This window comes from Baudoinia panamericana, assembly GCF_000338955.1.
Source record: "Baudoinia panamericana UAMH 10762 unplaced genomic scaffold BAUCOscaffold_3, whole genome shotgun sequence".
Taxonomy (NCBI): domain Eukaryota; kingdom Fungi; phylum Ascomycota; class Dothideomycetes; order Mycosphaerellales; family Teratosphaeriaceae; genus Baudoinia; species Baudoinia panamericana.
This window is the reverse complement of record NW_006911259.1, coordinates 747,218-771,832: the sequence shown is the minus strand read 5'-3', so window position 1 is coordinate 771,832 and position 24,615 is coordinate 747,218. Positions and strand designations below refer to the sequence as shown.

The window sequence follows — 24,615 nt, the reverse complement described above, 5'->3', positions numbered from 1 at the left end:
CGCAGAGTTACGAGCGTCAGACCCTGCACCGAGAGAAGCTGATCAGGGAGACCGCTCGAAGCCACAATATCCGCGGCTTTGACCTGGATCTGGATGATGAGCAGGTCAGCGCCTTCATGGACCGCATCGCAAACATGGCCCGCGAGCAGAACAGGATGCTTGAGCGTGCGAGGCGGGAGACTCAGGAAGAGCTGCAAGGCAAGCAGCAGGCCATCAATGGAATTAACGAGCAGAAGTCTGCGATCAACTCTCGCAAGGAGAGCGCGAGGCAGACAATCAACACCAACGATCGCAAAATCAATTCCCTTCAGGCTGACCTCAACCGCATAGTCATTGACGAGGGTGGCAAGACCGCTATGGAGCTGAGCATGCAGGAGACGAAGGCAAAGCTTGAGAGCGCGAAGGCCGATGCGAAGAAGGCGGACTGGGACCAGCAGGCGCAAGCAGCTGAAGGCGAGCTTAGAAAGCTTGACGACCAGAAGGAGAAGCTTGACGCCGAGCTGATAGAGGGCACCCGGCAAGCGGGAGAGTCTGCGCGTTTGGACTATGTACAGAAAGAGCTGAAGGCTCGTCAGAGGCAGCTCGATACCATGAAAGGCGCACATAGTGACAAGATCAATTCACTCATTGGCCATGACTGGACTCCCGCCACGGTCGAGGATGACTTCCAGCGCACCGTGGAACAGAGTGCCGCACAGCTGATCGAGGCGGAGAAGCAGCGCGACGGTATAAGTCGAGCTAAGGAGAAATTGGACGACCAGCTCAATGTTTGCCGCAGAGATTTAAAAGCGAAGCAGCAGGCGCTCAAAAAAGCAGCGGACCGTATCAAGAATGACTGCGGATTCGAGCCTGATGAGTACGTAGAGGAGGTTCGCAAGATGGAGGAGGGGCGTGAAACGCTCAAGACCGATACCGACTCCGCGGCTCGCATGAAAGAGTACTTCGAATCATGTATCAAGCTCGCAACCGGCAATCAGCCAGGGTGTCGGACGTGCAAGCGCAGTCTCAAGCCTAAGGAAGTCGATATCCTCGTCGCCACAATGAAGGAGGAGATCAAGAAGCTCGAGAGCCAGCTTGGCAATGCTCCTGATGAACTTCATGAGGTGGAGGAGTTATTGGACGCTGCGAAGGCAGTTGCATCCGATCATCAGGCTTGGGAGAGACTAAGTACTACTGATATTCCCGAACTGGACAAGCAACTAGTCGAACTCAACAAGAAGCGGGATGGTCTCATTGGCGAGCTCGAAGCCAAGGACGCCATCGTCAGCGAGCGTCAAGACGCGAAGCGGGATGTTGATGCCGTGTCTCGTACGGTGCAAAGCATTTCAAAGCTTCACTCCGAGGTCAAGAACTTTGAGGCGCAGATCGAAGAATTGTCCGCCAAGCAGATTTCGGCTGGGATGTCACGCGGCCTTGAGCAAATCCAAGAGGATCTGAACAAGGTGAACATAGACTCTCGATCGCTGAAAGCTCGCCTCAACAATATCCGCACAGACCGTGAGCGTGCTCGCAGCTCTGTGAGCAACCTCGAATTAGAGGTGCGCGACATACAGAGCAAGCTCAGCACGGCCGAATACCAACTCAAGGAGAAGAAGTCGCTGGACGCTCAGGTGGAAGAGCTGAAGTCGCTGAACAACCAGCAGCGTGAAGCCATCAAATCGCTGGACAGTGAGCTGCAAGATCTAGTTCCGCGACTTGCGCAGGCGCAAGCGAAGTACGATGATGCGGCTCGCCGTGGCGGCGACAAAGACCGTCAGCTTCAAGCGGATGCAAGCAAGCTCAACAATAGCGTCGAGAAGTTGAAGCTCGCCAACCAGGAGATCGAATCATATCTCGCCCGTGGCGGCCCAGAGCAACTAAAGCGCGGCAAGCGTGAAGTCGACAATCTAAAGAACGAAGTCACTCGCTTGGAGCAGGAGCAAGTCCAGACTGTTCGTGAGGTCAAGGCACTCGAGGATCAGGTGCGCAGTGTCTCAGAGACGAGGCGTAGCATCGCCGACAACCAGCGTTACCGGCGTGACCTCCGCCAGCTCCAGCGTGTACGTGATGAGATTGCCGAGCTGGCGAAGCACAATGCAGAAGAGGAGAAGGCGCGGCACGAGAGCGAAGGTCTGCGCTGGCAGCGCGAACGCAACAAGCTTGCTGCCGAGCAAGCCACGGTGATCGGCTCGCTCAAGTCGAAGGACGAGACGCTCGTTAGCCTTCTCGCAGACTACGATACGGAGTACAAGGACTCAGCGAGAAAGTACAAGGAAGCACATATCAAGGTCGAGACCACCAAGGCCTGCGTGGAGGACCTCGGACGCTTTAGTGGGGCGCTCGACAAGGCCATCATGAGCTACCATTCACTCAAGATGGAGGAGATCAATCGTATCGTCGACGAGCTATGGCGCCGCACTTACCAGGGTACCGACGTGGACACCATCATGATTCGCAGCGAGAGCGAGGGTGGGAGAAGTACCAAGTCATACAATTATCGCGTTGCAATGGTCAAGCAAGACGCGGAGATGGACATGCGGGGCCGGTGCTCTGCGGGTCAGAAGGTACTGGCCTGTATCATCATCCGCCTTGCGCTTGCAGAATGCTTCGGCATCAACTGCGGTCTCATCACGCTTGACGAGCCCACCACCAACCTGGATCACGACAACATTCGTGCGTTGGCGGCGAGTCTGTCGGAGATCATCAAGGTGCGCCGCCAGCAGCGCAACTTCCAACTGGTCGTCATCACGCACGACGAAGAGTTCTTGCGGTATATGGGGTGCAGCGATTTCGCCGATGTGTACTATCGGGTCGCTCGCAATGAGTCGCAGAAGAGCCAGATCGAGAGAAACAACATTGCTGAGATACTCTAAGTGATGATGGCTCGTCGTCGGATACCGAGGGAAGTGCGGCCGAAGCGGTCAATATCTGGGGCATTAGCGTGCTGCAAGCATATCTTGACCCTCGGTCGATGTGGGACGGGGAAAGTGTTCAACTCATGCCGAGGGATCGAACGATATCTGTTCCCGCAGCGAGAACACAACCAAATTGCAGTGAGATGAAGTAAAGAACCCCTGATAGAAGTTAAGGGGCTGTAGCTATGGTATAGATAGGACAGACAAGCACTGCCACCTCAACTGTCTTGCGAAGACGTTGGCGGAGCTCAGACACGCAAGCGATCGTGCAGCCTCAGGCACAGTTTGCAGGCTTCCCACGTTTTCCACCTGTTGCCGCATTCGTGAGTCGTGCTGATCCACTGGCAAGCCAGCCGCTGCACCATAGCTTGCCGAGCTGTCGTATCTGAAAAGCAAAAGGGAACTCCGAAGCGGCTCGCAGCGCAGCCCACAAGCCCACCCACAAGGGAGGTCATCGTCACGGAGAATGTTTGCTCCAATGACATCCGGCGTAACAGCACGCACGAGCAGAGGACACAGACTTTAACCGGCCTGTTGCCCGAGCGAACTGAGAAAATGCTGTGCCTGGTGATCTGTATTCGCAATCGAAAGCTTAGCCCAACCGCTTATTTCGATGGAGGCTCTCCTGACCACCCATCCCAACTACTCCGTGTCGGCAACGCTGGGTGACTGAAGCTTGACCCTGTCTCACATCGGAGGTGGCAACGTGCTTCTTATGCGCTCGTCGCTGGGCAGGAGTGGCTGGGCGACGGGTAAATATAGGGTGGATCGCCAGCAGTTACGGAACGCCACTCAAAGCCGGACGTTTGAGACCCAGCGTACCCAACCATTTGCGTCGCTCGCCGTTCCCTTCCATCTGTCCAAGACAGACAGTTGCTAGGGGTCTGAAGGGGTCTGAAACTTTTCAGCGGACGCGGATATGGAGGTGTACGATGCTTTTCTGCCTCGGTCAGATGATTGTGCTCCGTTTAACAAAAGAGCTACGTCGACGTGCACGAGGGGAGGCGCACCTGATTGCATGTGATCGACGCTACCCTAAAAAGCGCTCATTCGGTACAGGGATCGACGGAGGCAGGCCGAGAGTGGCTTAAGCCTCAACCTTAAGCAAGAATTGCCAACTCGCTACGCCTGCAAGTGGCTAGAGGCATGGCGAGGAGCGCCAGGAACCGATTGCTTGCCATGCCAAGTCATCATCACTCTGCAGCGCATTCGCTGCTCTCCACCCGCCCACCGGCGCACCAGTCTCGCTGTGCGATTGATCCACCAGCCTGCCTTAGCAACAGAAGCTTTGATCGTCTCCTCGATGCTGCAGCTATTACTACTCGACAGCTAAGGTACCTCTGTAGCTCGAACTCCTTCCTCCCTCCAAGAAAGCCATTCGCGTCGCGTGTGTTCTGTGTCAAAGGCATCGCTTGCGTTGAGCCTCCCTGTCCCGACCTTCCGCTAGCCATACCCGCCGTCTCCATACTACCGTGCCCTCTCAGCAAGCCGCCACTCGCCAAGTTTGCTGCCTGGCCCACCCTGTGAAAATAGGAGTGCCGCCGTAAAAGCACGACTCGCTCCTCCAGAACTTCAGCGGCACACAGATTGCGAGGCTTCACTATCGGCGTGCCGATATTGACTATTGCCCGGGTTCGCAGCAGATTGCAGGACGCACCCCAGCATTCCGCCACAGACACTCATTCCACAAAACCAACTTTAGCAGCTTCGGTTGTTGATCTGTTGGTCTTCGACTGCACTCTTCAATCCATTCACTTGCATTTCTCCGCCGAGGTTGTGAGCTTGCAACGTCGACGACAAGGACGACCACCCACCCGACCACCTCTATCATCATGAAGTCCACTAGCATCCTGGCGCTATGCGCTGCCACACTCGCAGCTGCGACACCGTACGTTGAACACGGCAGTCATTGGAGGTTGCGGCGCTAACGTATTACCAGTGTGAAGAGACAATCAGGCCCTTCAGGCTGGAACTGGAGCGGCGAAACGATGCGAGGTGTCAACCTGGGCGGCTGGCTGGTGCTTGAGCCGTGGATCACACCCAGCATCTTCCAGGCGTACCCGAACTCACAAGGCATCGTGGATGAGTACACCCTCTGCCAATCCCTCGGCACCCAGGCCTGCCACGACAACGTGCTGAAGCCACATTGGGACTCATGGGTGCAGCTCGCCGACTTCCAAAAGATCGCCAACTCCGGCTTCAACCTTGTCCGTATCCCTGTAGGTTACTGGGCGTACGACAACAGCAACTCGCCCTACGCCAGCGGTGCGGCACCGTACATTGACCAAGCCATTACGTGGGCCCGTCAGGTTGGCGTCAAAGTCATCATTGACCTCCACGGCGCTCCTGGCTCCCAGAACGGCTTCGACAACAGCGGTCAGCGCCTTGGTGTGCCCGGCAGCGTCCCGGGCTCTCCCCAGTGGCAGAACGGCAACAACGTCCAGATGACGCTCAACGTCCTCCAAACCATCTCCCAGAAGTACGGCGCCTCTTCGTACAACGATGTCATCGCCGGTATTGAATTCCTCAACGAGCCGCTACTGTCCGACCTCAGCTTCTCCGAATACGAGGACTTCGTCCGAAACGCATTCAACCAGCTTCGTGAGACATCCCAGACCGTGACCGCCATTGTCCAGGACGGCTTCGACTCGCCCGCTGCCTACAACGGCTTCCTCACCCCCTCGGACAACAACTCCCAGTGGGTTGCCATCGACCACCACGAATACCAGGTCTTCACCAACGAGCTCGTCTCCATGGTGCCGTGGCAACACCGACAGTACACTTGCAACAACGTCGGCAGCTACACCGGCGCGGACAAGTGGTCGTTCATCGGCGAGTGGAGTGCGGCCATGACTGACTGTGCTGCCGCGTTGAACGGTTACCTCATCGGCGCGCGTTACGACGGCACCTACCCGGGCTCCTCGTACGTCGGATCCTGCGCCAACATCAACTTCATGGAGACATGGAGCGCGGACATGATCTCCGACACCCGCGCATACATCGAGGCGCAGATGGAGGTGTACGAGCACTACACCAACGGATGGTACGGCTCATCCCACAAACCGATGAAGTCTATTCGTCGTCATGCTAACATTAACCCCCTCACAGGATCTTCTGGAACTTCAAGACCGAGGCCTCGCCCGAATGGGACGCCTTCCGCCTGATCGACGCCGGCATCTTCCCGCAACCACTCACCAGCCGCCAGTTCGGCCAGATCTGCACCTACTGATCTACATCCCATCAGATCAAACAATAGCTCGCACAACACATATGTGCGGAACGGCCGAGCGAAACAGCATTGACGACGAGACGGAAATCAACACATTTGCATCATAGACAACCGCGGTCTTGGGTTGGAATAAAATGGGGCGCATTTAAGCAAAAAAGATGAGGGGGGAACCACACACACACACCACATTGCATTCGACAGAGGTGTTCGCTAGAGTAACGAGACGATCGGAGGAGAACTGCGTTCAAACTGTAGACACTTGGCTTTGTCGATATACCCCGAGTCTCGTTCAGACTCCGCGAGATGCCTTGTATGGGAGCGGCTTGACGCGAGTTAACCTAATCACAGCGGTAGTACTAGTGTGTACAAATTGGAATCGATCTTGGTGACGATTTCTCGAGGCTCAGTATCCTTCGCCATCTGTTTGACCGCACCGCGCGGTGAGTAATGGTATACCTTCCTTGGCATGTATTACATAACGTCCTCTCGTTACCATAAGCTCTGGCTGCCTTTACGGCCTCCATCTGAAAGCAGGATGCTTCCAGTCCAGATCCGCGACAACGGCCGCATTCTTCCCAGCCAACTCCGCATCGATATCCTTCTTGTCCCTCTTCTTGTTATCCCACTGCATCCACAGCAGCAACAGCGTCGACAAGAGTAGTATCGTGGTGCTCGTGGCCAAGTTCAACCCATTCCCAATATGGTAATTGGGCGCGTCGAACGGCAAGAACGCCCACGTACTGACCAAGCCACCGAGATTGCCGAACATGACATTCGTGCCTATCGCGGCCGCGCGAGCCGTATCCGTCACCACGTTCGCGGAGACCTGGGCGTTGCACAGCGCGCCGAAGCTGAAGGCACCGCTCGTGATGATGAAGGTGGCGCCGTAGCGGACCTGCGGGTTCGTCGAGGCGAGGAAGAGGATGTAGCCGATCATGATCAGGGGTGCGGAGATGATGAAGAAGATCTGGCGGCGGTCGGTTTTCCAGGAGAGGAAGGGGAAGAGGATTGTAAAGAATCCGCCGACAATATAAGGAGGGACAGTCCTTAGTTGTTGGAAGATGACCGCCTTTTTGGGGTAGATGGTGGCGATGATCCTGGGCAGGAAGAAGGCGAGGCCTTGCACGGTGATGTTGTTGAGGAGGAAGATGCAGGCGGTGCCGAGGGTGACAGGGTTGAAGATGCCGCGCATGATCTTCTTGCTGTCCATCTTGTCGAGGACTTCGGTGGTGCCGACGCGCTCGGCCTTGACGCGGGCGATGGCTAGGTCTTTTTCTTCTTGGCTGAGCCAACGGGCGACTGCCGGGCGGTCGGTCAGGGTGAAGAAGGAGATGAGTGCCAGGCCGCAGGTGATTATGCCTTCAACGAGGAAGATCATACGCCAGGTGTGCAGGTGGCCGATGTGAGGCAGTTTCAGGATACCAGAGGCTAGGAGGCCTCCGAAAGCGCCAGCCAAGGGTGCCATGACAATGTAGAGAGCGAGGCGGAAGGCAAGCTCACTGCGTCGGTACCATCGAGAGAGATAGTATGCGATACCAGGCATCATGCCGGCTTCGAAGATGCCGAGCAAGAACCGCACACCACATACCTGGGCACGAGTATGCACGAAGGCCGTGCCAAAGGAGCATACGCCGAAGAGTAGGGTGCAAGTTGGGATGAACAGACCCGGGCCCATTTTCTTGCAGAGGATGTTGGATGGGATCTCGAACAGGACGTAGGAGATGTAGAAAACGGAGAGGATCATGTTGTAGTCGTAGCCCTGGAGGTGGAGGTCCTTCTGAAAGCCGGCGATGTTGGCATTGCCTGAAAACCGCGCTGTTAGCACCTGCTCGGCCCACATTCCATGAGCGGGTGAAGCGACGAACCGATGTTGGCGCGGTCGATGAAGCAGAATAAATAGAGGAGTGACACGGTAGGCACGACCATCAAGTCGATCTTCATGCGCAGCTTCCGCTCAGCGACAGGGTCGATGTGAACCAGAGCATGTCCGTACCTATCGTTTCACTGTCAGCTCGTCGCCACCCACACGCCGACGTTGGGAAGAGAAACGTACTGATCCGTAGCAGCCTTTCCCCGCTCAGCGGCTTCATGTGTCGTCTCCTCGACATACAACTCGGCCGCCTTGTCGTTCGCCATGTCCTTCGAGCCAATTGGTGAGTGCTCCATCGTGGGATGAGGTGGGAGCGAGGTGAAAGGGGGATAGAGCAAGACCGTATCGAAAGCTCAGCCAAGGCCTACGACCACGAAGGAAGTCGAAGTGGAGGAAGAGGCAGATGAGGCTGCAAACCTTACTTTATGTCGCACCGCTGCATTCGTCCCGTGCAGACAGTGCAGCTTACCGACTCGACCTACCGTCGAGTGTCTGCCGACCGTTTGCGGGGGGACTCCAGACCTCCACGCGTAATGACAAGGCTCGAACAGCACATGGCCTGATGTATATCTCACCTCCTGCCACTCACAACGAGCGCCGAGCCAGACTTGCTGACTGGGCGCGCTTGGATTTGCTTGGAACTGGGGCGACTTGGGGCAAGCGGGCGGAAGCCGAAGGGGGAATGCGGGGTCTGGACCGACGCCTTTTGCGACTTCCTGGGCGTTGCAAGCGAGGGCTCATACCGGAGAGAGCCGGGGCAGGTGCTTGGCAGCTATAGTCAGCTACACCCGAGGTGGACTTGGCGACGGCAGCCGTAGACTCGAACGCTCTGGATTGCCAAGATGCCTCTTTCTTCTTCGCGTTCGTTGGCGTCTCGTCTGCCGTCCAAAGAGCGAATCCCGCATTCGAGTACCGACATCCAAATAACATGCGCGCATAGTGATGACATGCACGCTTGGTAAGGGAAGTGTTTCCAAGAGCAACGCCATTGTCGGAACGGGCATCCCTCACTCACCCTCACCCTCTCCCACCTCCGCCTCCCTCTCCCCTCTCTCACACCGCCTCAAGCTCTCCTCATCAAACACCGTCTCTCCCTCCCCCAGAATGCCCGCCCTGCCATACTTCACCACCGGCCCAACCATCTCAATCCAATCCCTCCGCTTCTGCATCAGCGCCCTCACCCCATCGCTCACACCCCTTTGCCCCACCATCCCGACGCCCGCAACGCCCCTCTGACCCGCCTTATTAGCACCCTTCTTCGACGGCTTACTCGCCAATGAACGATTACGCTTGAGATACGCGGCATTGACTTGATTGTCGAGGTCGTCGGCAATGTTGGAATACTCCTGCATCGCCATGCGCTCTTCCGTCAGCTCCAGCACGCGCGCCTTGCGGATGTTGTTCAGACGCGCGACGCGGCGGAGTTCGGCTTGTAAAGTGCGCAGGCGAGCGGCCACTTCGTCATCGGCGTGGGCGTCGTAGTTGGGTTGTTCGGTGGGTCCTATGAGCCCCGCGTAGCGTAGTTCTTGCATCAGGCGCTGATCTAAGGTTTCGAAGTCAGGCATTGGCGGGGCGTTGGGAAGACGAGGCGCCTCGGGCGGGAGACATGTTGCGGGCGCCTGTTTCTCCTCGGTTGCTCCGGCGGTGGTAGGAACGTCCTGTGTGTCGTCGCCGTTGCCCATCGTCGTGTCGCCGTCGGCGTCTTCTTCCTTCTTCGTGTTGCCACTGGGCGCGGCTCGGAGAAGCGCCATGAGGCGTTCCGTCGCAGGACCTAGGCTGACTTCGTCTGTTTCAGCCGTATTGTCGTCCATGTCGTCCATGCTACCTCTCGCTTCGTTGGCGCTCAGTTCCAGCTTGGCCGGAGGCTCTATCCCCGTCAAGCCGTCCTCCGCCGCCCAAACATCCTTGTAGCTTTTCGTGCCGCGGTTAGGGATGATGTAGGGCGTCACCCTGTCGCCGCGTTCCTTCAAAAAACTCACATCCTCCTCGGTGAACGGACGGATGAAAGGCTCCACATACGTTTGGAAAGTGCTGAACGCGACCTGGTTGGTTGGCTTCGCATTGCTCAAATCCAGATCGGGTGGGTCTCCAGCTGTGAGATCCTTCAAGTCGCTTTTGGGCCAGTGGAGCACGTTCACGATATCGCGCACATCGTCGTCGCTCATGTTTGGGGTAATGGGGCGGATGTCATAGATGGTTGGATCGTCGGAGTTGGTTGGGTCTTTACCAAACATGCGTTCATACAGAGGAACTGTAGGTGGGTCCGTATCGGGAGAATCTGCGTCCGCTGGTGATGCTGCGGTGTCCATGGGATCAATGATAGCTATGCCAGGCTGGACAGGTGGAGATGGAGGTGGTGGTGCACCTGCAGGACGTTGATTTAGCTTCAGTACGAGACAAGGCGACATTTTGCGAGACGAGAAGGATGGTGCTGCCACACTGGCACAAAGCTCGGCCATCTCAAGATGCGCCTCACGATAGTGCATGAGAGGCAAGCAGACGTGCAAGTGAATGCGACATTTCCTCATACCGCCCAGAAAGAGAGACACGAAACTCACCTTCATGCACTCCGACCCCATCTTGCCTTGCCAATCCATGCGCACCCACACTCGGCAAGCTCTCCTTCTCCTTCGCCTTCTGCTCCTTCGAGTCCAGCTCCATCTCATCATGCGACCGCTTCCGACTCACGGCCTTCTCCACCTTGATCGCCTTCTTCTTCTTCTCTTCCTGCTCCTTCTTCACCAATTCCCTCTCCTCTTCCTCCCTCTCCAATTGCAGCCGCTCCTTCCGCTTCACCGCCAACTGCCGCATCCCGCGATCGCAGACTTCATTCCGCTTGCCCATGAACTTGTTCACGCCATCACGAATGCGGTCGTGGACGCCGTGGAGTTCCTTAGCGGAGGGCGGCTCGGCGCCCTTTGCGCTCGTGCCGGTGAGGAGCTGTTCGATGCTTGGGTCGCCCGCAACCAGAGCCGAGGTGATGATGTGGAGGTACGCGGACTCCTTGGGAGCAACCGGGACGGCGGTGGTGGGTGTCGCAGTCAGTGGGGTTGGTGGGGCGGTGTTGTCGGTAAGGGAGGAGACGGGTGTGCTGTGGCGAGAGGAAGAGCGACGGTCGCGAGGGGCAGCTCTGGGTGCAGTGCCCTTCTTGGATGCGGACGGCGGCATGTTGCTAGCAATAGCACCGGTGTGCTTCGGTGAATGTTCGATTCGCGGCTCGAAATAGTGAATCTACCGCCACATGGTCTCGAACGAGGGATGAAGTACTCTACTCAGTAGCTGCCACTGCCTGAACGATCTATCCCCACCAAAGGTCCCGCCTTTGCTGAATCGTCGATACGCGCTGTTGGAAGATACTTTGTTGATTCCCTACGCTTGCTCATTGTCCCCTCGCGCATACGCCAGCTTGATCGCCAAGCTCGCCAAGCATCTTCTACTCCGCCTCCGCAATGCTTAGCTTATAGGAGTGCACGTGATCGATCGATCGACATGATGAGTCGTGTTAGACGAGAAGACAGAAAGAAGCAACCTCACGGGTTGTACTCCTGACAAGATGCATAGATCTCTTACTTGCGTGTACCGATGGCTGTAGAACAGTTGCAAAGCGCAGAACGTCCGAGTCACGTTGAAGGCCAGGCCAGGCCAAGCTTTGTGGGCGCGGGAGTGGCGTGTGATGTCCCGCCCAGCGCCCGCTGTGACCGCGCAATGCATGCCACTCTCTCGTCCTCATCCTTGTCCTCATCCTCACCACCTCCACCACCTCCTCTCTCTCCTGCTTCGCTCGCGCTACTCCGCGTGGACACTATATGAACGTTGTTCGTAGAGGGAGGCGATGCCTCTGCGATTCCTGAATACTGTATTTATCAACCTGCACTGAGCCTCGCTGGGGTGGCGTAACTCACTGCCCACTTGTTTTGGTCGCCCAGGAACGGTAAATACGATGTGTATGTCCACTCCCGACTTGGCATACTCCAAGCGCTGCTACAATGGCAGCGTCATTTGACCAATCAGACAACCTCACTGACGTACTCAGCCGCCCAATCCCTCCAAGTCGTCACCTTCGACTTCCCCAACCCTGACTACACCTCCTCGCTTCCTCAGACGAGCCACCGCATCAACGCCAGCATCTCCTTCACCTACCTGACCTCCTTCAACCTGCGCACCCTCTCAAGCAACGCCGCCTCCCCCGGCGACGACGTCAGTGGTCTCCTCTATGTCCCAGACTTGGACCCCACCTCAGCCTGTAACAACGCAAGTGCGCAGTACATCCCGCAGAACGTGACACGACGGGCGAATCTGCCGAATCAGAACTACTATCTCATTGCCATCGCGCCATGGCTGAGCCCGGAATGCGTGGGGGAGTACTTTGCGGCAGCACGACAAAGTCCTGTGAGAGGTTTTCTGACGTTCTTACCGGAGGATACGAGTAGTAACATCCCGCCGGAGGTGTCGAGTAGTGTTTGGGGTATTGGAGATGGTGGAAGTTGGAAACGGCAGAATGCCTACCCAGTCTATGCCATCCCGGGCGCCAGCGCGAGAGCGCTACTCAACGCGAGCGCGGACTACAGCGGCAACATGACGAGCGTACCTTTCGGACACACGTTGACCGAGATCTACGATCCGCGAGACTACGTCCGGCTGTTCGCGGCAATCGACACGAGCGGAGCGTCTTCGTTACCTAGTCTGTGGGTGTTTTTGCTGGTGGTACTGGGCATCTTGATGGCTATCATCGGGCTCACGAGCTTCACCATGCATTTCCTCCAACGACGAAGACGGCAGGCGTTGAGACGACGCGTAGCGAACGGAGAGGTTGACTTGGAGGCCTTGGGTATCAAGCGCTTGACTGTGCCGCAAGAGGTGTTGGATGGGATGCCGCTATATACATACGGCTCTGGCGCACCCGTGGCGGCGAAAGAAGTCGCCGTAGCCGACAAATTGGCCTCAGCATCAAGCAGCCGACCAACCTCACCGACCTGGACGACCCGACCATCACCGGCGAAAAGGACGGGTAGTTTCCACCCCACAGCCCTCCAACAACCCACCTGCGCTATCTGTCTCGATGACTTCGTACCAGCTTCTACAACTCCCGAAGACCGCGAGGCGGAAGCTTCGATTGTGCGCGAACTCCCGTGCCACCATATTTTCCACCCGGACTGTGTGGACACCTTCCTGCGGGACTCGAGCAGTTTGTGTCCGATGTGCAAGAAGACGGTCTTGCCAAAGGGTTACTGTCCGCAGGTGGTTACCAACGCGATGGTAAGGAGAGAGCGGATGATAAGACGAATACGGGAGAGGGTTGTTCTTGAGCCCGATGTCGAAGACGAAGGACTGCCGGGAAGGAGAGGGGTAAGGGCGTCAAGGACCTTCTCCGGCCTCCCACTTCTGCGCGGAAGCCGAAGAGTGTCATCCGCGCCTGTGCAGGCCTTGACGGAAATGTCGCCCGTTCCTGCTCCCGAAGCCTCGCATGTACCCGCCGATGACGGTCGCGCTCGGACGCCTCAAGGTCAACCACCTTCCACTCCCAGCCGGAGAGAGTGGGCCCGGCAACGAGCGATTGCTATGTTGGGCCGTCGGACAGCACCCGCTGATCCGGATGCTGAAGAGCGGCGGAGTACGCCTGGGTGGCGGAAGGCGCTGAGGGTAGTGTTCCCTATGGCTTCTGCACGGTAGCGTTAGTATCGCATGATCTTTGCTAGTATGAGCGAAATTTGTGGAAGCGTTAATGAAAGTCGTGGGCATGACGGGGAATGAAAGCACGTAGTGATGATTTAGCGAAGGCGTCCCTGGGTGTGTTGTGGGATAATATATATATCTATCCTGCCTAATTGCATTGCGCTCTGCAAGCTCACCTTACCCTTGCACTTGTCTCGGCTATGTTCGGTTAGCAACGTGCTCAACAACAAGATAACAACGCGTAGTAACTGGGCAGTTTGAGTTGACAGCTGGCAGCGCCTGCCATGCTGATATCGTTCGCTCGAGTTACTGTGTCCGGGTCGAGACACTGCTCCCTAGCGCCCATCTTATCCTAGTCACCCACCTATCCTCGCGGGGCCATCCATGGGTCTATAATTTGAACAGCCAATCTTGCTTGCGGAACCTGACCTCAAACTCCACAGCTCCAAAGCAGCCCACAGCAGCAAGCAAGTCATGCTTCCCCTCAAGCCCATACACATTCCCCTCCGTGGCATCTCTGTCCCGCTCTTCGTGCAGGTCCCACGCCCCGTCCCTCTTACCATTCCGCGTAAAGAAGACATCAACCCGAGGCGTGCCACCCTGATACACCGGCGGCGAGAACGTCATTCCAATGCCAACCACATCGCCCTTTCGGAACGCTTGCGTGAAATCCTTCCCGCCAAGCGTGTTGTTGACGTACCGTCTCCCGTCGTCTCCGTGAACGGCAAGCGACGCGCGATGCCATCCCGGAAGACGCCACGAGGGGTATGGTGGCGCCAGGAAGCCTAGAGCGATGCCTGCGTCTGCCTCGCCCGTGCGGGATATATGGCCCATGGAGAGTACTTTGAGCTCGTAGTAGATTGTCGTGGGACTGTGCGTGGTAGCGGTGTAGACTGGCAAGTCGGATAGGAAGATTGTGTCGCCGCAGGCGGCCGTGGTCTTGACATGTGTCCTGCCAAAGCCAGGTTCGTAAGACGCGACATTCTTCGTTCTGGGTGGCGTTGTTAAACGAAGGTCGCCGTTTGCAATGCGTTGGAGCGTTTGCGGGGGTTGGCTGGTCGGACGCCACAGCGGGTTCTTAGCACACCAGGCATGGCCTCGTTCGGCATCGTCTGCCGTAGCGTTGGCCGTGGGACTACGATCATCTTGGAAAGACGGCGGCGGTGGCAGGAAGCTGCTGTCCGGTACTGCTAGCCAGGGATCGTATGGCGGTGGTTCTTGCTCCTTTTCGCTGTGCGAGGGCGGTGGACCCGGTGGAGGAGCGTAATCGTCGGCTGCTGCTTGATAACCAGGCGGAGGTCCGGAGGGCGGCTCGTAATCTGCTCTTTGGAGCGACTGTTGCTGGGAATCTTTCCAGGTAGGAGGCGGGCCCGGTGGGGGTGCGTATTTCTCACTCATCGCTCGCTGGTTGCCACTGCCGGCGCTGTTTTAGTAGACTTGAAGCTAGATTTAGGCCTTAGGACGAGTTGCCCGCGCGAGAGTCGATCTGGGTATTGTATGCTTTGCCTTCGCGGTATGACGATTCTAGGCTTGACATTAGTGGTCGATGACTATGTGTTGGAGGTCAGGCTTGAGCCCTGGGAGTGTGAGAATGTAAAGTTGGACCACTGAAAGATCACTTTCCGTCTATGTTGATATCTAGGAGAGCATATGCAGGCCATGTATATGCGGACATGGGGCTTCCGGTCAGTCTTCTCGAGAATGGTGTGCATGCACTGCCTCAACCCCGTCAGCCAAGGAAGGCACGGCGACCCCACTTGGCGCTGAGCCTACCGGATGGGCCGTGCCGTGCTTGTGAATGGTGACGCTTTGTTTACTGTTACGATTGCGAGCATTCGCATTCGATGCGACTCGCGATGGCAGCGCACTGGGGATGGCGCATGACGAACCTTCTGCACAGTTGCATCTCGAGCTACGAGAAGCCGTTCAGGCCGCCCTAGCTACTCATCGTCCCATCCTACACCACCTCAACGCTGATACAAGCTGGTTGTTGCAGCTTCCACGACCAGACAGTGCGGTTCGCAATGGCGGGCGCCTATACTACAATATCCTGATCGATCCATGGTTGGGCGGCTACCAGATCGACTTCGCTTCCTGGGTAAGTTCTTCTGCTCGTCAGACTCGCCTGTTCGATTGCGATGATATGAGACTAACGACAACCAATAGTTCTCTCAGCAATGGCACCGAGAGCCGTGCGCGGTGGGCAGTATCGCAGCAGTTGAAGAGCTTGCGCAGGAAATAGAAATACTAGCGTCGGGACTTCGAATTGGGGCTGGCAGGAAAAGCAGTAAGAATGCCGAGCTCGAGGATGGCAACCTAGAGACGTTCATTGATGCGCTCGCTATATCCCACGAGTTTACCGATCACTGTCACCAAGAGACATTACTCCAGTTACATCCGGACGTGCCGGTCTTTGCAGTCAAGGAGGCTGTCAAGGTGATCCGTGGCTGGCAACACTTCCGGACGATTACCAAGATTGACGAATTTGGTCCGGCTGACGATGTGGACTGGCGAAGCACAAGTGTGCCACCTCTACCGGAGTGGGTTGGAATCGGCAGACTGGTGCAGCATTCAGATGTTGGCAACCTTCATTCAGCGTTGATGATTACATTCAACAATCAGCATGCTCGAACGAGACTAAGCCACCCTAATGGTCACAGCCATGCTCGGAAGCGACATGCCACCATCGGGCCGGATGAGAGTGAAGAGTCTGCGGAAGCGGTGATCTACACTCCACACGGCATTGCGGCGCAAGAGCTTTCCATGGTGACCAGAGCGTCACCGACCATCAGAACGCTTGCGCTTGTGCACGGCTTGCAGAACGTCCGCCTCAAGCCGACGAAAGGTATCACAGCATTGCAGATCAACCGTGGTGGTCTGAACGGTCTGGAGGCTCAACGAGCGCTGAACGCTCGCTATTGGGTCTCTACTCACGACGAGATTAAGAGAGGTCGTGGTTTGATCGGGTGGTTACTTCAGCAGCAAACCATCACGCCGAAGGAAGCCTCATCTCAGTTGCAGAGAAGCGCAGGAGATCGTGCCGAGGCAGGCACGAACGGGCGAGGAGACGCTTCAGACGACACGCACTGGGTCAGCGTAGGGAACGGCGAGAGCAAGATTCTGGAGTGAAGTGTTTTGGAAGCCACCACGAGAGTTAGCTTGATCTTGGGTGGCGCCCATACGCCTAGAGACGAGCGCAACCGACGCAAGCGTAAAGAATGATCGAGGCCGTGTGTCACGCTACCAGACCACCGAAACTCTCGCTGAAATCTCGGCCTTTATCTGTATCGGTGTAGCGCGGAGCTATGGACCTTGAGACGCTTAACAATACCTGCATCAAGAGTATAGTGGATACGACCACTTCCATCCTGGAATTGTAGAGTCTTGAGTTATGAGCGCATGGCTGCTACGTTTCGAATTCGAACTTACTTCCGAGACTTGTTCTACGTTAAGTCAATCTCCAGCTTCCCACCTACAGGCTTGATCGCGAAGTAGTCGATGAAGTCCATGCTCTCCGACGTCACCGAGTCTGCAAGTTTGGCGTCTGGGCACTCGCGGAAGAAGGTCGAGACCGCGTGGACGATTTCTAGTCGAGCAATGTTCTGGCCAACACAGGCTGCCACTAATCAGCGTTGCTCAACAAACTCCTAATCAACGCTACTGACTCCTTGCATTGCCGCCAAATGGGAAGAACGAATCCTTCATTTCCTGGGTGACATGGTTCCATCGATCAGGGTTAAAGCTGTGACAATCGGTCAGCTTTAAGATGCATAGCGCTCGGTCAGGAGGTTGTCGTACTTATCTGGATCCTCCCAAACATCGGGGTTGTGGTGCATTGTATAAGCCTGCGTTTCCACGACTGTCTCGCCCGGAATAGCGTAACCAGCCAGGACTGCGCCGCCTGCGGGCGTTTGACGGAATAGCGGCCCAGGAATAGGTGGCATCCAACGGAGTGTCTCCGCAATGACATTCTGCATATATGTTTGCGCTTGGAGAATCTCCCAGTCTGGAGCTTGAGGACAGGAATCTAACTCGTCGAGCAGTCTTCGCTTGACGCTGGGGTTCTTCAGTACAGCGTAGACAAGCCAGGTTAGCAACGTTGCAGTTGTGTCTGGTATCAGAAATCGGATCAGCAAGAGCTCACGGCCAACGACGAAACGGTAGGCTATCACAAACAATCTGTGCTTACCCGTCCCAGCTACAATCACGTTTGCGCTCTCTATAGCTACGAGAAAGTCCGGCAGCGGTGCTTCACCTTCCTCGGGCACCATCTTCGAGAAAAGTGTCTTGATACCGCCCTTCGCTGCGGCTTTCGAATTCTGCACGGCCTTCTGCCCGTTCGAGACATATCGCTTGAGCATATCCGCCGGACGACCTACTGGAGGTAGCGGAATATATTGAAAAGCATTCATAATCCAGGGCAGCTCCAACCTCAGCCCCACGTACAGCGTGCTTGCCTCAACGTTCTCTATGAACTCCGATTTCTTTAAGCCATGGCCGATCGTCAGCTTCTTAATATCAAAGTGATCGGACTACTTCGCGACGACTTACCTGACCCTTTTCGACAAGCCGAAAAGGCTCGCCGAAGGCCAGTGTGCCCACGACGTCCGCTGCCATCAGTTGCCACCACTTCATAAGGTCAACAACTCCTTGACGGCCTTCTTGCTTGATCTCTTGCACAGTCTGCTTGATTATGTCGACGATCAACGGCTCCCATTCGAGGACCGTGGTCAATGAACCTGCCATCTGGAAGAGCTTCCTCCGTGCAATCGCCTTTTTCGGGTCTCGAACACCGAACACGCCGGTAAGCTCGTCTGAATGCTGGCCTGGCATCTGGTTCTGGTACTGTTCGCCCAATGTGGTATGTCAGTGACAGGGAGAAGGGTGAACCGGGCCATTGGCAGAACGCACCCATGGAGCTTTGATAAACTGCGTCCCAACCTTATGGATCTCACGATGAGCCCTCATATCGGAAAAAGAGACCTCGAAGGGCGCTATCCGCACGACTGGGCCTACAATATGCTTCAGCTTGACGGACGCTTGGGAGACGAGTTAACAAGCCTACCATAGATCTTGTGGAGTGCATGAATATAATGTGTCCGTCTCCCAGACAAGACTCGAAGCTTCAGCGGAAGCGTGGTGAACCTGTTCAGTACCGGGCCTGGAATGCGACGGAGATCGCTGTTATACGCCCGTGCTATGACCTGCTTCAGTCAGCCTTTTCGGTAGCCTGGCATGGCTATGAGTATCGTGCCTGAGCCAAGTGTACAAGCGTCGCAAGTGCGAGAGCTGCGAGAGCCGATTGTATGAGCCTGTCCATAGTAATATTATGTGTGTTTTCGCTTCCGGAAAGGATGAGAGGGTCTCCAACAATAGTCAAGACGCATAAGAGCGAGGGACAGTAGTGCTAAAGGATGCCACTGAGGTTCCTGAACTCAGCCTTACATGAGTTTGTTTGAGCAATCCTCCCAACCGAAGGAACAGTGCACAATCATCCTACCTGCACAATGTGCTCACCGCAGGAGTAGAAGCCAAGGGAATAAAGGCCGGCGTGGCAGAGCACGTAGCTGAATAGCCAATGTCGCTATCCAACTCCAGCTGCAATGCAGGTTCCCTCCTCAGCCCTAAATGCTGACAGATCGTGTGCAGACAAGGCTTCCCGCAATGACACAGACATGGGTGCATCCGCTCGTTGATCGTCTTCGTATGGTGAAGGATGTCAACCTAACCAGTATGTGCAGTTGTATTATATCTCACTGGCTGGTCAATAGGTCCTCTCAGTGTTTGCCCGTCCCAGCCGGAAGCCACAATGAGCGGGGTTCCCCCAGAATGCACCAAACCTAATCTACGTCAGTGGCGATCATGCATGTGTGTGATTTGAGAATAGCTCGACCCTGAAAGAGGCGACGCTTCAAGCTTCAATGCAAACAGTCCACAAGTACGCCTGGTATATCCTCGTGATAGGAGGCATCATCAGCACACTGAGCTCGGCACTGCACAATCCATTCGGCAACGCTCAGCATCAGCATCACCAGCAACAACAACTCTTCGCCATGTCCAAGTCACTCAATGGTACGTCTGAATACTTCAAATCAGTGACACATATGTTGACACCCTCCTTCAGTCTTCAAGAAGCCACTCGCGCTGCACTCTACAAATCCCATGACTGGCTATCTTCGTAATGGCTACTGCGAAGTCCCCGCGAGCGACTTCGGCAACCACTCAGTCGCCGCAGAAGTCACCGAGGAGTTTCTCGACTTCACAGCAAAGCAAGGCAACGACCTACGACCAGTAGGTCTCAAAGGCGGCTGTAAGTGGTGTCTTTGTGCTTCAAGGTGGCTGGAAGCATTTGACGCAAGAGAACGAGAACCGGCCGGCGAGAAGATCGTACCGAAGATCTTTCTGAATGCCACGAACGAGAAGGCGTTGGGAAAGATTGAACTTGAGATCTTGAAGAAGTATGCAGCTGACAAGGAGGCGTAACACACCTAGTTACTGAACGTATCCTTGGTTGTCAGGTTGTCTTCTTTCCCTGCATTCTAATGCATTTGTTGGGCAGACGGCGCAGTGATCTTACTGCAAGCCTATTTATCAACACAGCATTATGCAAAATGAACCGCAAACCCTCAGTTTCCAGTCTGGTCCGGACGCCGCTCGCTACAGCTTACGGTCCTCTACCCAATCGCACGAAGGCATAGTGCTCCGACCCAATGCGCCGTTTCGAATGTCGAGCTGGTTTGACTCATCGACGCCGCTGTGATTCAGTCGAAATTTTCGACTTGAAGGGCGCAGCGAACGCTTCACCACTCGAACTCTCCCATGCCCTTATGGAAGACCCACTCCTTGCCGCTTATGCTCATCACGCCATCCTTCAGCGTGCACTTCCACTTGTTCTTCACCCGCTGCACCTTGTCGTAGGTGCAAAGGATGGTATCGCCGAGGTCGTCTTCTTCGTCACCAATGTTACCTGTAGGGTCTTCATCCGAATCAAGGTCTGAGTTGATGGCGTCTTCGTCATCTTCGTCTTTGATCTTAGCCTCATCGTCATCGAAGTCGTTGTCTCCGTCGAGTTGAGAAATCGAAGGCTGTGATTGGGCTTTCGAGCCACTCGCGATCGGAGCAGTTCCGCGACGCTTTCGGTCATACAAGCCCGGCTGCTCGCCGAGAGGCAACATCAAGCCACTCTGTAGGTCTGCCGAAGATTGCAGGACTTGATCCCGCATCATACGATCAGCACGCCGGGTTTGCTCGGCCGTGACTGCGCGTCTTTGTGCAAGCTGAGACTGCCATTGCTGAAGCGCATCATCTGCGCCATCAGTCTGCGCATATGTCGCAGTTGGCGGCCGAGGTTGTTGAGTATAAGAGCCTTGGTTCACTTGAGGGGTTTCATTTTCGACCTTGATCCGAGGCTGGGCTTGCTGTTGCTGCAATGCTTGCTGCTGACGTTGCATGTTGTACTGCTGCTGTTGTTGCGCATACTGCTGTGCACTTTGCGTGGGCATCTGCAAGCCTTGCGGACGCTGGCCGGGAAGCGCGAGCCCACGTTGCGCCTGCTGTTGCTGTACAAGTTGCTGCGCCCGGGCAAATCCGCCTTGGGTGGGTGGTGGTTCACGCGAATAGCCGTTTGAAAGTCCATGATACTGTGCCTCCGCTCCGGGCTCAGCTTTGATATAAGTACTACCGTTGACGGCACCGGCTTGACCGTCGTAAGGATACGACGGCAGACCATTTGCTGCAGACGGTAGCGGCGAAGCAGTTGTAGCTTGTGCCTGTGGCGGTGCAGCTTTAGGATCCCATGGCATGACTGCTACATTGCGTGCAGAGAGCTTGGTTCTCCATTCCTGCAATGCTGTTAGCGTGCAGACCAATCATGCAATACCGCAGAGCAAGAAAGGGTATGGCGCTGAACGCGGCGTCACATGACGTGCGAGCTACCGAAAGCGGTCAAGCGGCGGTTGAGCGTGACCGGGGTCGGTGGGTCAAATCCGTATAAAACTGTGACTGTAAAGGAGCGCCGCCCTCCGATCTCTGAGACCTTGAAGCCCCGCTTCTTGCCCGCTCTGCGCCCATCATCCAAATCCTGCTCCTGCTGCGCCGCCTAGGAGGCAGTCAAGATGCAGATGTTATACGGATACTAGGAGATTTTTGCCAATGACGAAAGAGTGAGATGTGAATTGCAGATTCGCAAGCCCAGAGGACTTCTGGGCTTCACTCGGGTACTGCTTGGGATGAAGATGGGAAAAGTGCATCACTCACTTTCGCCAAATCTTCCAACACAGATGCGCTTACGCCGCTCTCCTCGAACTGATCTTTCGAACCGGCAACGACTTCCTCAATGATCTTCTTGTAGATCTCGCCCTGCGAAACGTGTTAGCCTGCAATCGTTGTAGCCTTGTCCATCACCAAGGCCTTCACTGGACCTGAGCGTACCACAAGCTGGTTCGTCATCCCGAAGTTGGTGAAGAAGGTTCGCCAAGGGTATCACGAGTAGGAGGAAACACTGTTGAGCTGATCGCGCGCCGTAGTCGCCGTCGCTATGCTTGAATGTGAGTCGTTGCAGAGGCGGAGGTGTTCGGCTGCGCAGCTTTCACCGTGCGGGAGAAGGTAGCTATTTGTCTGTTGCACTCTTCGTTTTTTGGTTTCATAATCATGGCATACTACAAGCCTTTCGCAACTGATCTACAGGCTCCGGAGCACACTTCGATTGTGTGCGCCAATGTTTGTATCCGTTTAAGAGCGTTTTGGGCTGACGAACGCGGAGGTTAATATACTGCCTTAGCGGCTGCTCCCGCGTTCACGTGACATGACTCAGTGAGCTGGCCCTAGGCAAGTGAACTTATCAATTATACCTACTATCGCTGGTTATCTGCCACTCAGTGCTGCGTCAGGCTCATTCCACACCCAACGAGGATAGAGTCGATCTATTCATTAATCCACCCAGCCCTTCTTCTCATCTCCCCTGAGCATAACATCATTGGTGGTTGGAGGAGGCGCATATTCTGGCCGAGGCGCATCAACAGGTGGCAGATGACTTGCAATGGCGTCTTCATAGCTCGGCGGCGCATCACTATACATTGGCGGCTGCTGCGACTCTGGAGCTGAGACGGTTCCCGGCCGAGCAGGCAGCTCTGGCGGTGCAGACGGCCGTACCGTTTCTGCGTCCACGGGTGTTGGTGGGACGTGGTTTGCGGCTGTCGAAGGCTTACGGCCGTCAGTCTTGAGCTTCTCGGAAGCTGCATCAGCTACAAGAGAAGGTCGGCGAATGTTGGCTTTCGCCTGCGCCATTGCTTCCAAAAGCTGAGGCGGCGGTGTAATGCCGGAGTACACCTGACAGTCCAGCCGCAAAGGCAGCGCAATGTTCTGTGGCTGTGAGTGTTGTCAGTCTTGCACCAGACTTGATGGTACTTGCGTTCTCATTGTTCGTACAATACGTGGAATGACATCTTTGCGTACCTTGTGCCCACTCTGCTGAGTGCCTGCATAGCTTAACCCTATCCTTACGTCCAGCTGGTAAGTTCGCGATATGTTACACGTCTCAAAGGAAGGAGCGACCGTGTTTGGCAGCTTCTGATCGTTCCACATGCGGTCATCGAGCACAGTCTCTGTGTCGACGGCATCGGTGGGTAAGCCGATGGGAATAGCAAGGTTACTCCTGCTCATGATTACCCAGCTGTTGGTCTCTGTGCGGTGAACTCCGTGCGCTCTCACGTTGGTATATCCCAGCAGAGAGATCTGTAACGACTGAAGCATGACCGTCTCCGCGTGGCTGCTTAACTTCTTCGCAATTAGTCGAAGCGGTATTGCTTGATTGCAAGTCAAGATGGCAGGCTCCGGTAGACGAACGTCAATGCTTATTGTTGGAGGCGCTGACGCGGTAGGTAATGGCGCTCCCTTCTTCATGCCGAAGATGCCCTTGCCTTTCACCTTTGGCACTTCGCCGCCAGCGTAAGCGCTGAACGTGTGCCTTTGCCGTGCGAAAACCTCCGAGCCATGCATTGGCGGTCTGGGTGGCTCGATAGGGAAGAAGTTGAACGGCGTATACGCTCTCACGCTGCCTTTGAAGAAGGATTGCCGCGCTACCGTAGCCTTGACGAAGTATCTGATTTCGGCCTCGCCTGGGAAGCCACTGAGCGTTGGAGGTAGCGTCCTCTTCACGTGCCGTGATGCCGGTTTTGCAACCTCGAGACCTATACTGGACACACTCACACTGGGCATGGTGCTTCTGTCCGTCGCACATGAGTTGTTGAATGGTATCTTGAAACGGAAAGGAAATTCATGTTCACCTGGAGGCATGGTGGACGAGGACTTTACAGAATTGGACCAGGTTCGTGATTCCAGTACTGCGGTTTGCGGAAAGGCCATTTGTACCCTGTAGAGGATCTTGTGGTACTCTATCTGTGGTGTCGGCTTCTCGTCATTTGGTCCACCTCCAGGAGAGAGCAGGCGAGTACGGCTTTCTCCTTCCAGCTTCACAAGTATGCTCTGTATGTCGACGCTTTTCGAACAGTGCAGAATCACTTTGCCACTGATCTCGTCAAGATTGGTGAAGGCGATATTGTGACCGCCGCTGTCGAGGACGATGGCAGCGTTCATGGTGGAGGAAACCCATTGTGGAATGTGCGGTTGCTCGTTGATGTTATAATGCACCATACGCCTCAGTCGCACCTGCTTCCGCTCAACAATTGCCGCAGCATTCAGTGTGCGGTGTCATTGCACTATACTGACTGAGCCTGCGATCGGACTTGCATTTACAGCACCGCGGACGGAGTTGAGTTTTGACGCCATCCGCAAGCTTGCGAAGCCCGGTGGCTAAGCCACCGTGTGGAAAGTCACGCGGTATTAAGCACGCCGTAACCACTATGGGTGCGATGCAATGCCAGTCATCCGAGCAGAGCGAAGAGCACCACGCACATCTGTCAAACTGTTGGACAACGAGGATCGAACGAGCA

The 24,615-nt window shown here is 55.7% G+C and overlaps 11 protein-coding genes across 11 annotated transcripts; 5 read left to right on the top strand and 6 right to left on the bottom strand.

Moving 5' to 3' along the window:
* Window positions 1-4,468: 4,468 nt before the first annotated feature.
* BAUCODRAFT_573174 (glycoside hydrolase family 5 protein) lies at window positions 4,469-6,123 on the top strand (the record flags this gene model as incomplete). The annotated part of the gene is made up of 2 exons (XM_007675832.1): window positions 4,469-5,937; window positions 6,003-6,123. The coding sequence occupies exons 1-2, from the start codon at window positions 4,883-4,885 to the stop codon at window positions 6,121-6,123; spliced, it is 1,176 nt and encodes a 391-aa protein (XP_007674022.1). The 5' UTR covers window positions 4,469-4,882.
* A 46-nt stretch (window positions 6,124-6,169) lies between these two features.
* On the top strand, window positions 6,170-6,573 carry BAUCODRAFT_385398 (uncharacterized protein). The gene has a single exon (XM_007675831.1). It carries the CDS (start codon window positions 6,282-6,284, stop codon window positions 6,510-6,512), a length of 231 nt encoding a protein of 76 aa, XP_007674021.1. The 5' UTR covers window positions 6,170-6,281; the 3' UTR covers window positions 6,513-6,573.
* Window positions 6,574-6,634: 61 nt separating this feature from the next.
* On the bottom strand, window positions 6,635-8,259 carry BAUCODRAFT_64805 (uncharacterized protein; the record flags this gene model as incomplete). The annotated part of the gene is made up of 3 exons (XM_007675528.1): window positions 6,635-7,926; window positions 7,989-8,116; window positions 8,177-8,259. The coding sequence occupies 3 exons, from the start codon at window positions 8,257-8,259 to the stop codon at window positions 6,635-6,637; spliced, it is 1,503 nt and encodes a 500-aa protein (XP_007673718.1).
* A 741-nt stretch (window positions 8,260-9,000) lies between these two features.
* On the bottom strand, window positions 9,001-11,161 carry BAUCODRAFT_145928 (uncharacterized protein; the record flags this gene model as incomplete). The annotated part of the gene is made up of 2 exons (XM_007675830.1): window positions 9,001-10,358; window positions 10,552-11,161. The coding sequence occupies 2 exons, from the start codon at window positions 11,159-11,161 to the stop codon at window positions 9,001-9,003; spliced, it is 1,968 nt and encodes a 655-aa protein (XP_007674020.1).
* Window positions 11,162-11,575: 414 nt separating this feature from the next.
* On the top strand, window positions 11,576-13,663 carry BAUCODRAFT_145927 (uncharacterized protein; the record flags this gene model as incomplete). Its single annotated transcript, XM_007675829.1, has 2 exons — window positions 11,576-11,663; window positions 12,027-13,663. The coding sequence occupies 2 exons, from the start codon at window positions 11,576-11,578 to the stop codon at window positions 13,661-13,663; spliced, it is 1,725 nt and encodes a 574-aa protein (XP_007674019.1).
* Window positions 13,664-14,056: 393 nt separating this feature from the next.
* BAUCODRAFT_66048 (uncharacterized protein) lies at window positions 14,057-15,076 on the bottom strand (the record flags this gene model as incomplete). The annotated part of the gene is made up of 1 exon (XM_007675600.1): window positions 14,057-15,076. A coding segment is annotated over one exon (1,020 nt), but the record flags the coding sequence as incomplete, so codon positions are not given.
* A 463-nt stretch (window positions 15,077-15,539) lies between these two features.
* Window positions 15,540-16,795, top strand: BAUCODRAFT_120217 (uncharacterized protein; the record flags this gene model as incomplete). The annotated part of the gene is made up of 2 exons (XM_007675828.1): window positions 15,540-15,764; window positions 15,833-16,795. 2 exons carry the CDS (start codon window positions 15,540-15,542, stop codon window positions 16,793-16,795), a joined length of 1,188 nt encoding a protein of 395 aa, XP_007674018.1.
* A 126-nt stretch (window positions 16,796-16,921) lies between these two features.
* BAUCODRAFT_385201 (uncharacterized protein) lies at window positions 16,922-19,140 on the bottom strand. The gene is made up of 9 exons (XM_007675827.1): window positions 18,921-19,140; window positions 18,732-18,870; window positions 18,578-18,678; window positions 18,218-18,511; window positions 17,856-18,150; window positions 17,465-17,777; window positions 17,332-17,408; window positions 17,096-17,282; window positions 16,922-17,034 (listed from the first exon to the last, which is right to left on the bottom strand). The coding sequence occupies exons 1-8, from the start codon at window positions 18,984-18,986 to the stop codon at window positions 17,110-17,112; spliced, it is 1,458 nt and encodes a 485-aa protein (XP_007674017.1). The 5' UTR covers window positions 18,987-19,140; the 3' UTR covers window positions 16,922-17,034; window positions 17,096-17,109.
* Window positions 19,141-19,506: 366 nt separating this feature from the next.
* BAUCODRAFT_385071 (uncharacterized protein) lies at window positions 19,507-20,308 on the top strand. Its single transcript, XM_007675826.1, has 3 exons — window positions 19,507-19,642; window positions 19,702-19,738; window positions 19,791-20,308. The coding sequence occupies exons 2-3, from the start codon at window positions 19,720-19,722 to the stop codon at window positions 20,147-20,149; spliced, it is 378 nt and encodes a 125-aa protein (XP_007674016.1). The 5' UTR covers window positions 19,507-19,642; window positions 19,702-19,719; the 3' UTR covers window positions 20,150-20,308.
* Window positions 20,308-22,213, bottom strand: BAUCODRAFT_385117 (uncharacterized protein). Its single transcript, XM_007675825.1, has 3 exons — window positions 22,097-22,213; window positions 21,923-22,024; window positions 20,308-21,507 (listed from the first exon to the last, which is right to left on the bottom strand). Exons 1-3 carry the CDS (start codon window positions 22,112-22,114, stop codon window positions 20,467-20,469), a joined length of 1,161 nt encoding a protein of 386 aa, XP_007674015.1. The 5' UTR covers window positions 22,115-22,213; the 3' UTR covers window positions 20,308-20,466.
* Window positions 22,214-22,485: 272 nt separating this feature from the next.
* Window positions 22,486-24,539, bottom strand: BAUCODRAFT_31194 (uncharacterized protein). Its single transcript, XM_007675346.1, has 2 exons — window positions 23,093-24,539; window positions 22,486-23,032 (listed from the first exon to the last, which is right to left on the bottom strand). Exons 1-2 carry the CDS (start codon window positions 24,257-24,259, stop codon window positions 22,595-22,597), a joined length of 1,605 nt encoding a protein of 534 aa, XP_007673536.1. The 5' UTR covers window positions 24,260-24,539; the 3' UTR covers window positions 22,486-22,594.
* Window positions 24,540-24,615: the final 76 nt, after the last annotated feature.

What these genes read in the sequence shown, in the direction of transcription:
- BAUCODRAFT_31194 (XM_007675346.1), bottom strand. Translation starts at nt 24,259, where the DNA reads ATGAACGCTGCCATCGTCCTCGACAGCGGCGGTCACAATATCGCCTTC. An exon ending in AAGATGTCATTCCACGTATT is followed by an intron (nt 23,033 to 23,092) that starts GTACGAACAATG and finishes CAACACTCACAG; the next exon opens with CCACAGAACATTGCGCTGCC.
- BAUCODRAFT_385117 (XM_007675825.1), bottom strand. An exon ending in TGTTGGAAGATTTGGCGAAA is followed by an intron (nt 21,508 to 21,922) that starts GTGAGTGATGCA and finishes ACAGCATTGCAG; the next exon opens with GAATGGAGAACCAAGCTCTC.
- BAUCODRAFT_385201 (XM_007675827.1), bottom strand. Translation starts at nt 18,986, where the DNA reads ATGGACAGGCTCATACAATCGGCTCTCGCAGCTCTCGCACTTGCGACG. An exon ending in TGCACTCCACAAGATCTATG is followed by an intron (nt 18,679 to 18,731) that starts GTAGGCTTGTTA and finishes AGCATATTGTAG; the next exon opens with GCCCAGTCGTGCGGATAGCG. An exon ending in ATTTGGCGGCAATGCAAGGA is followed by an intron (nt 17,283 to 17,331) that starts GTCAGTAGCGTT and finishes GATTAGTGGCAG; the next exon opens with CCTGTGTTGGCCAGAACATT.
- BAUCODRAFT_385398 (XM_007675831.1), top strand. Translation starts at nt 6,282, where the DNA reads ATGAGGGGGGAACCACACACACACACCACATTGCATTCGACAGAGGTG.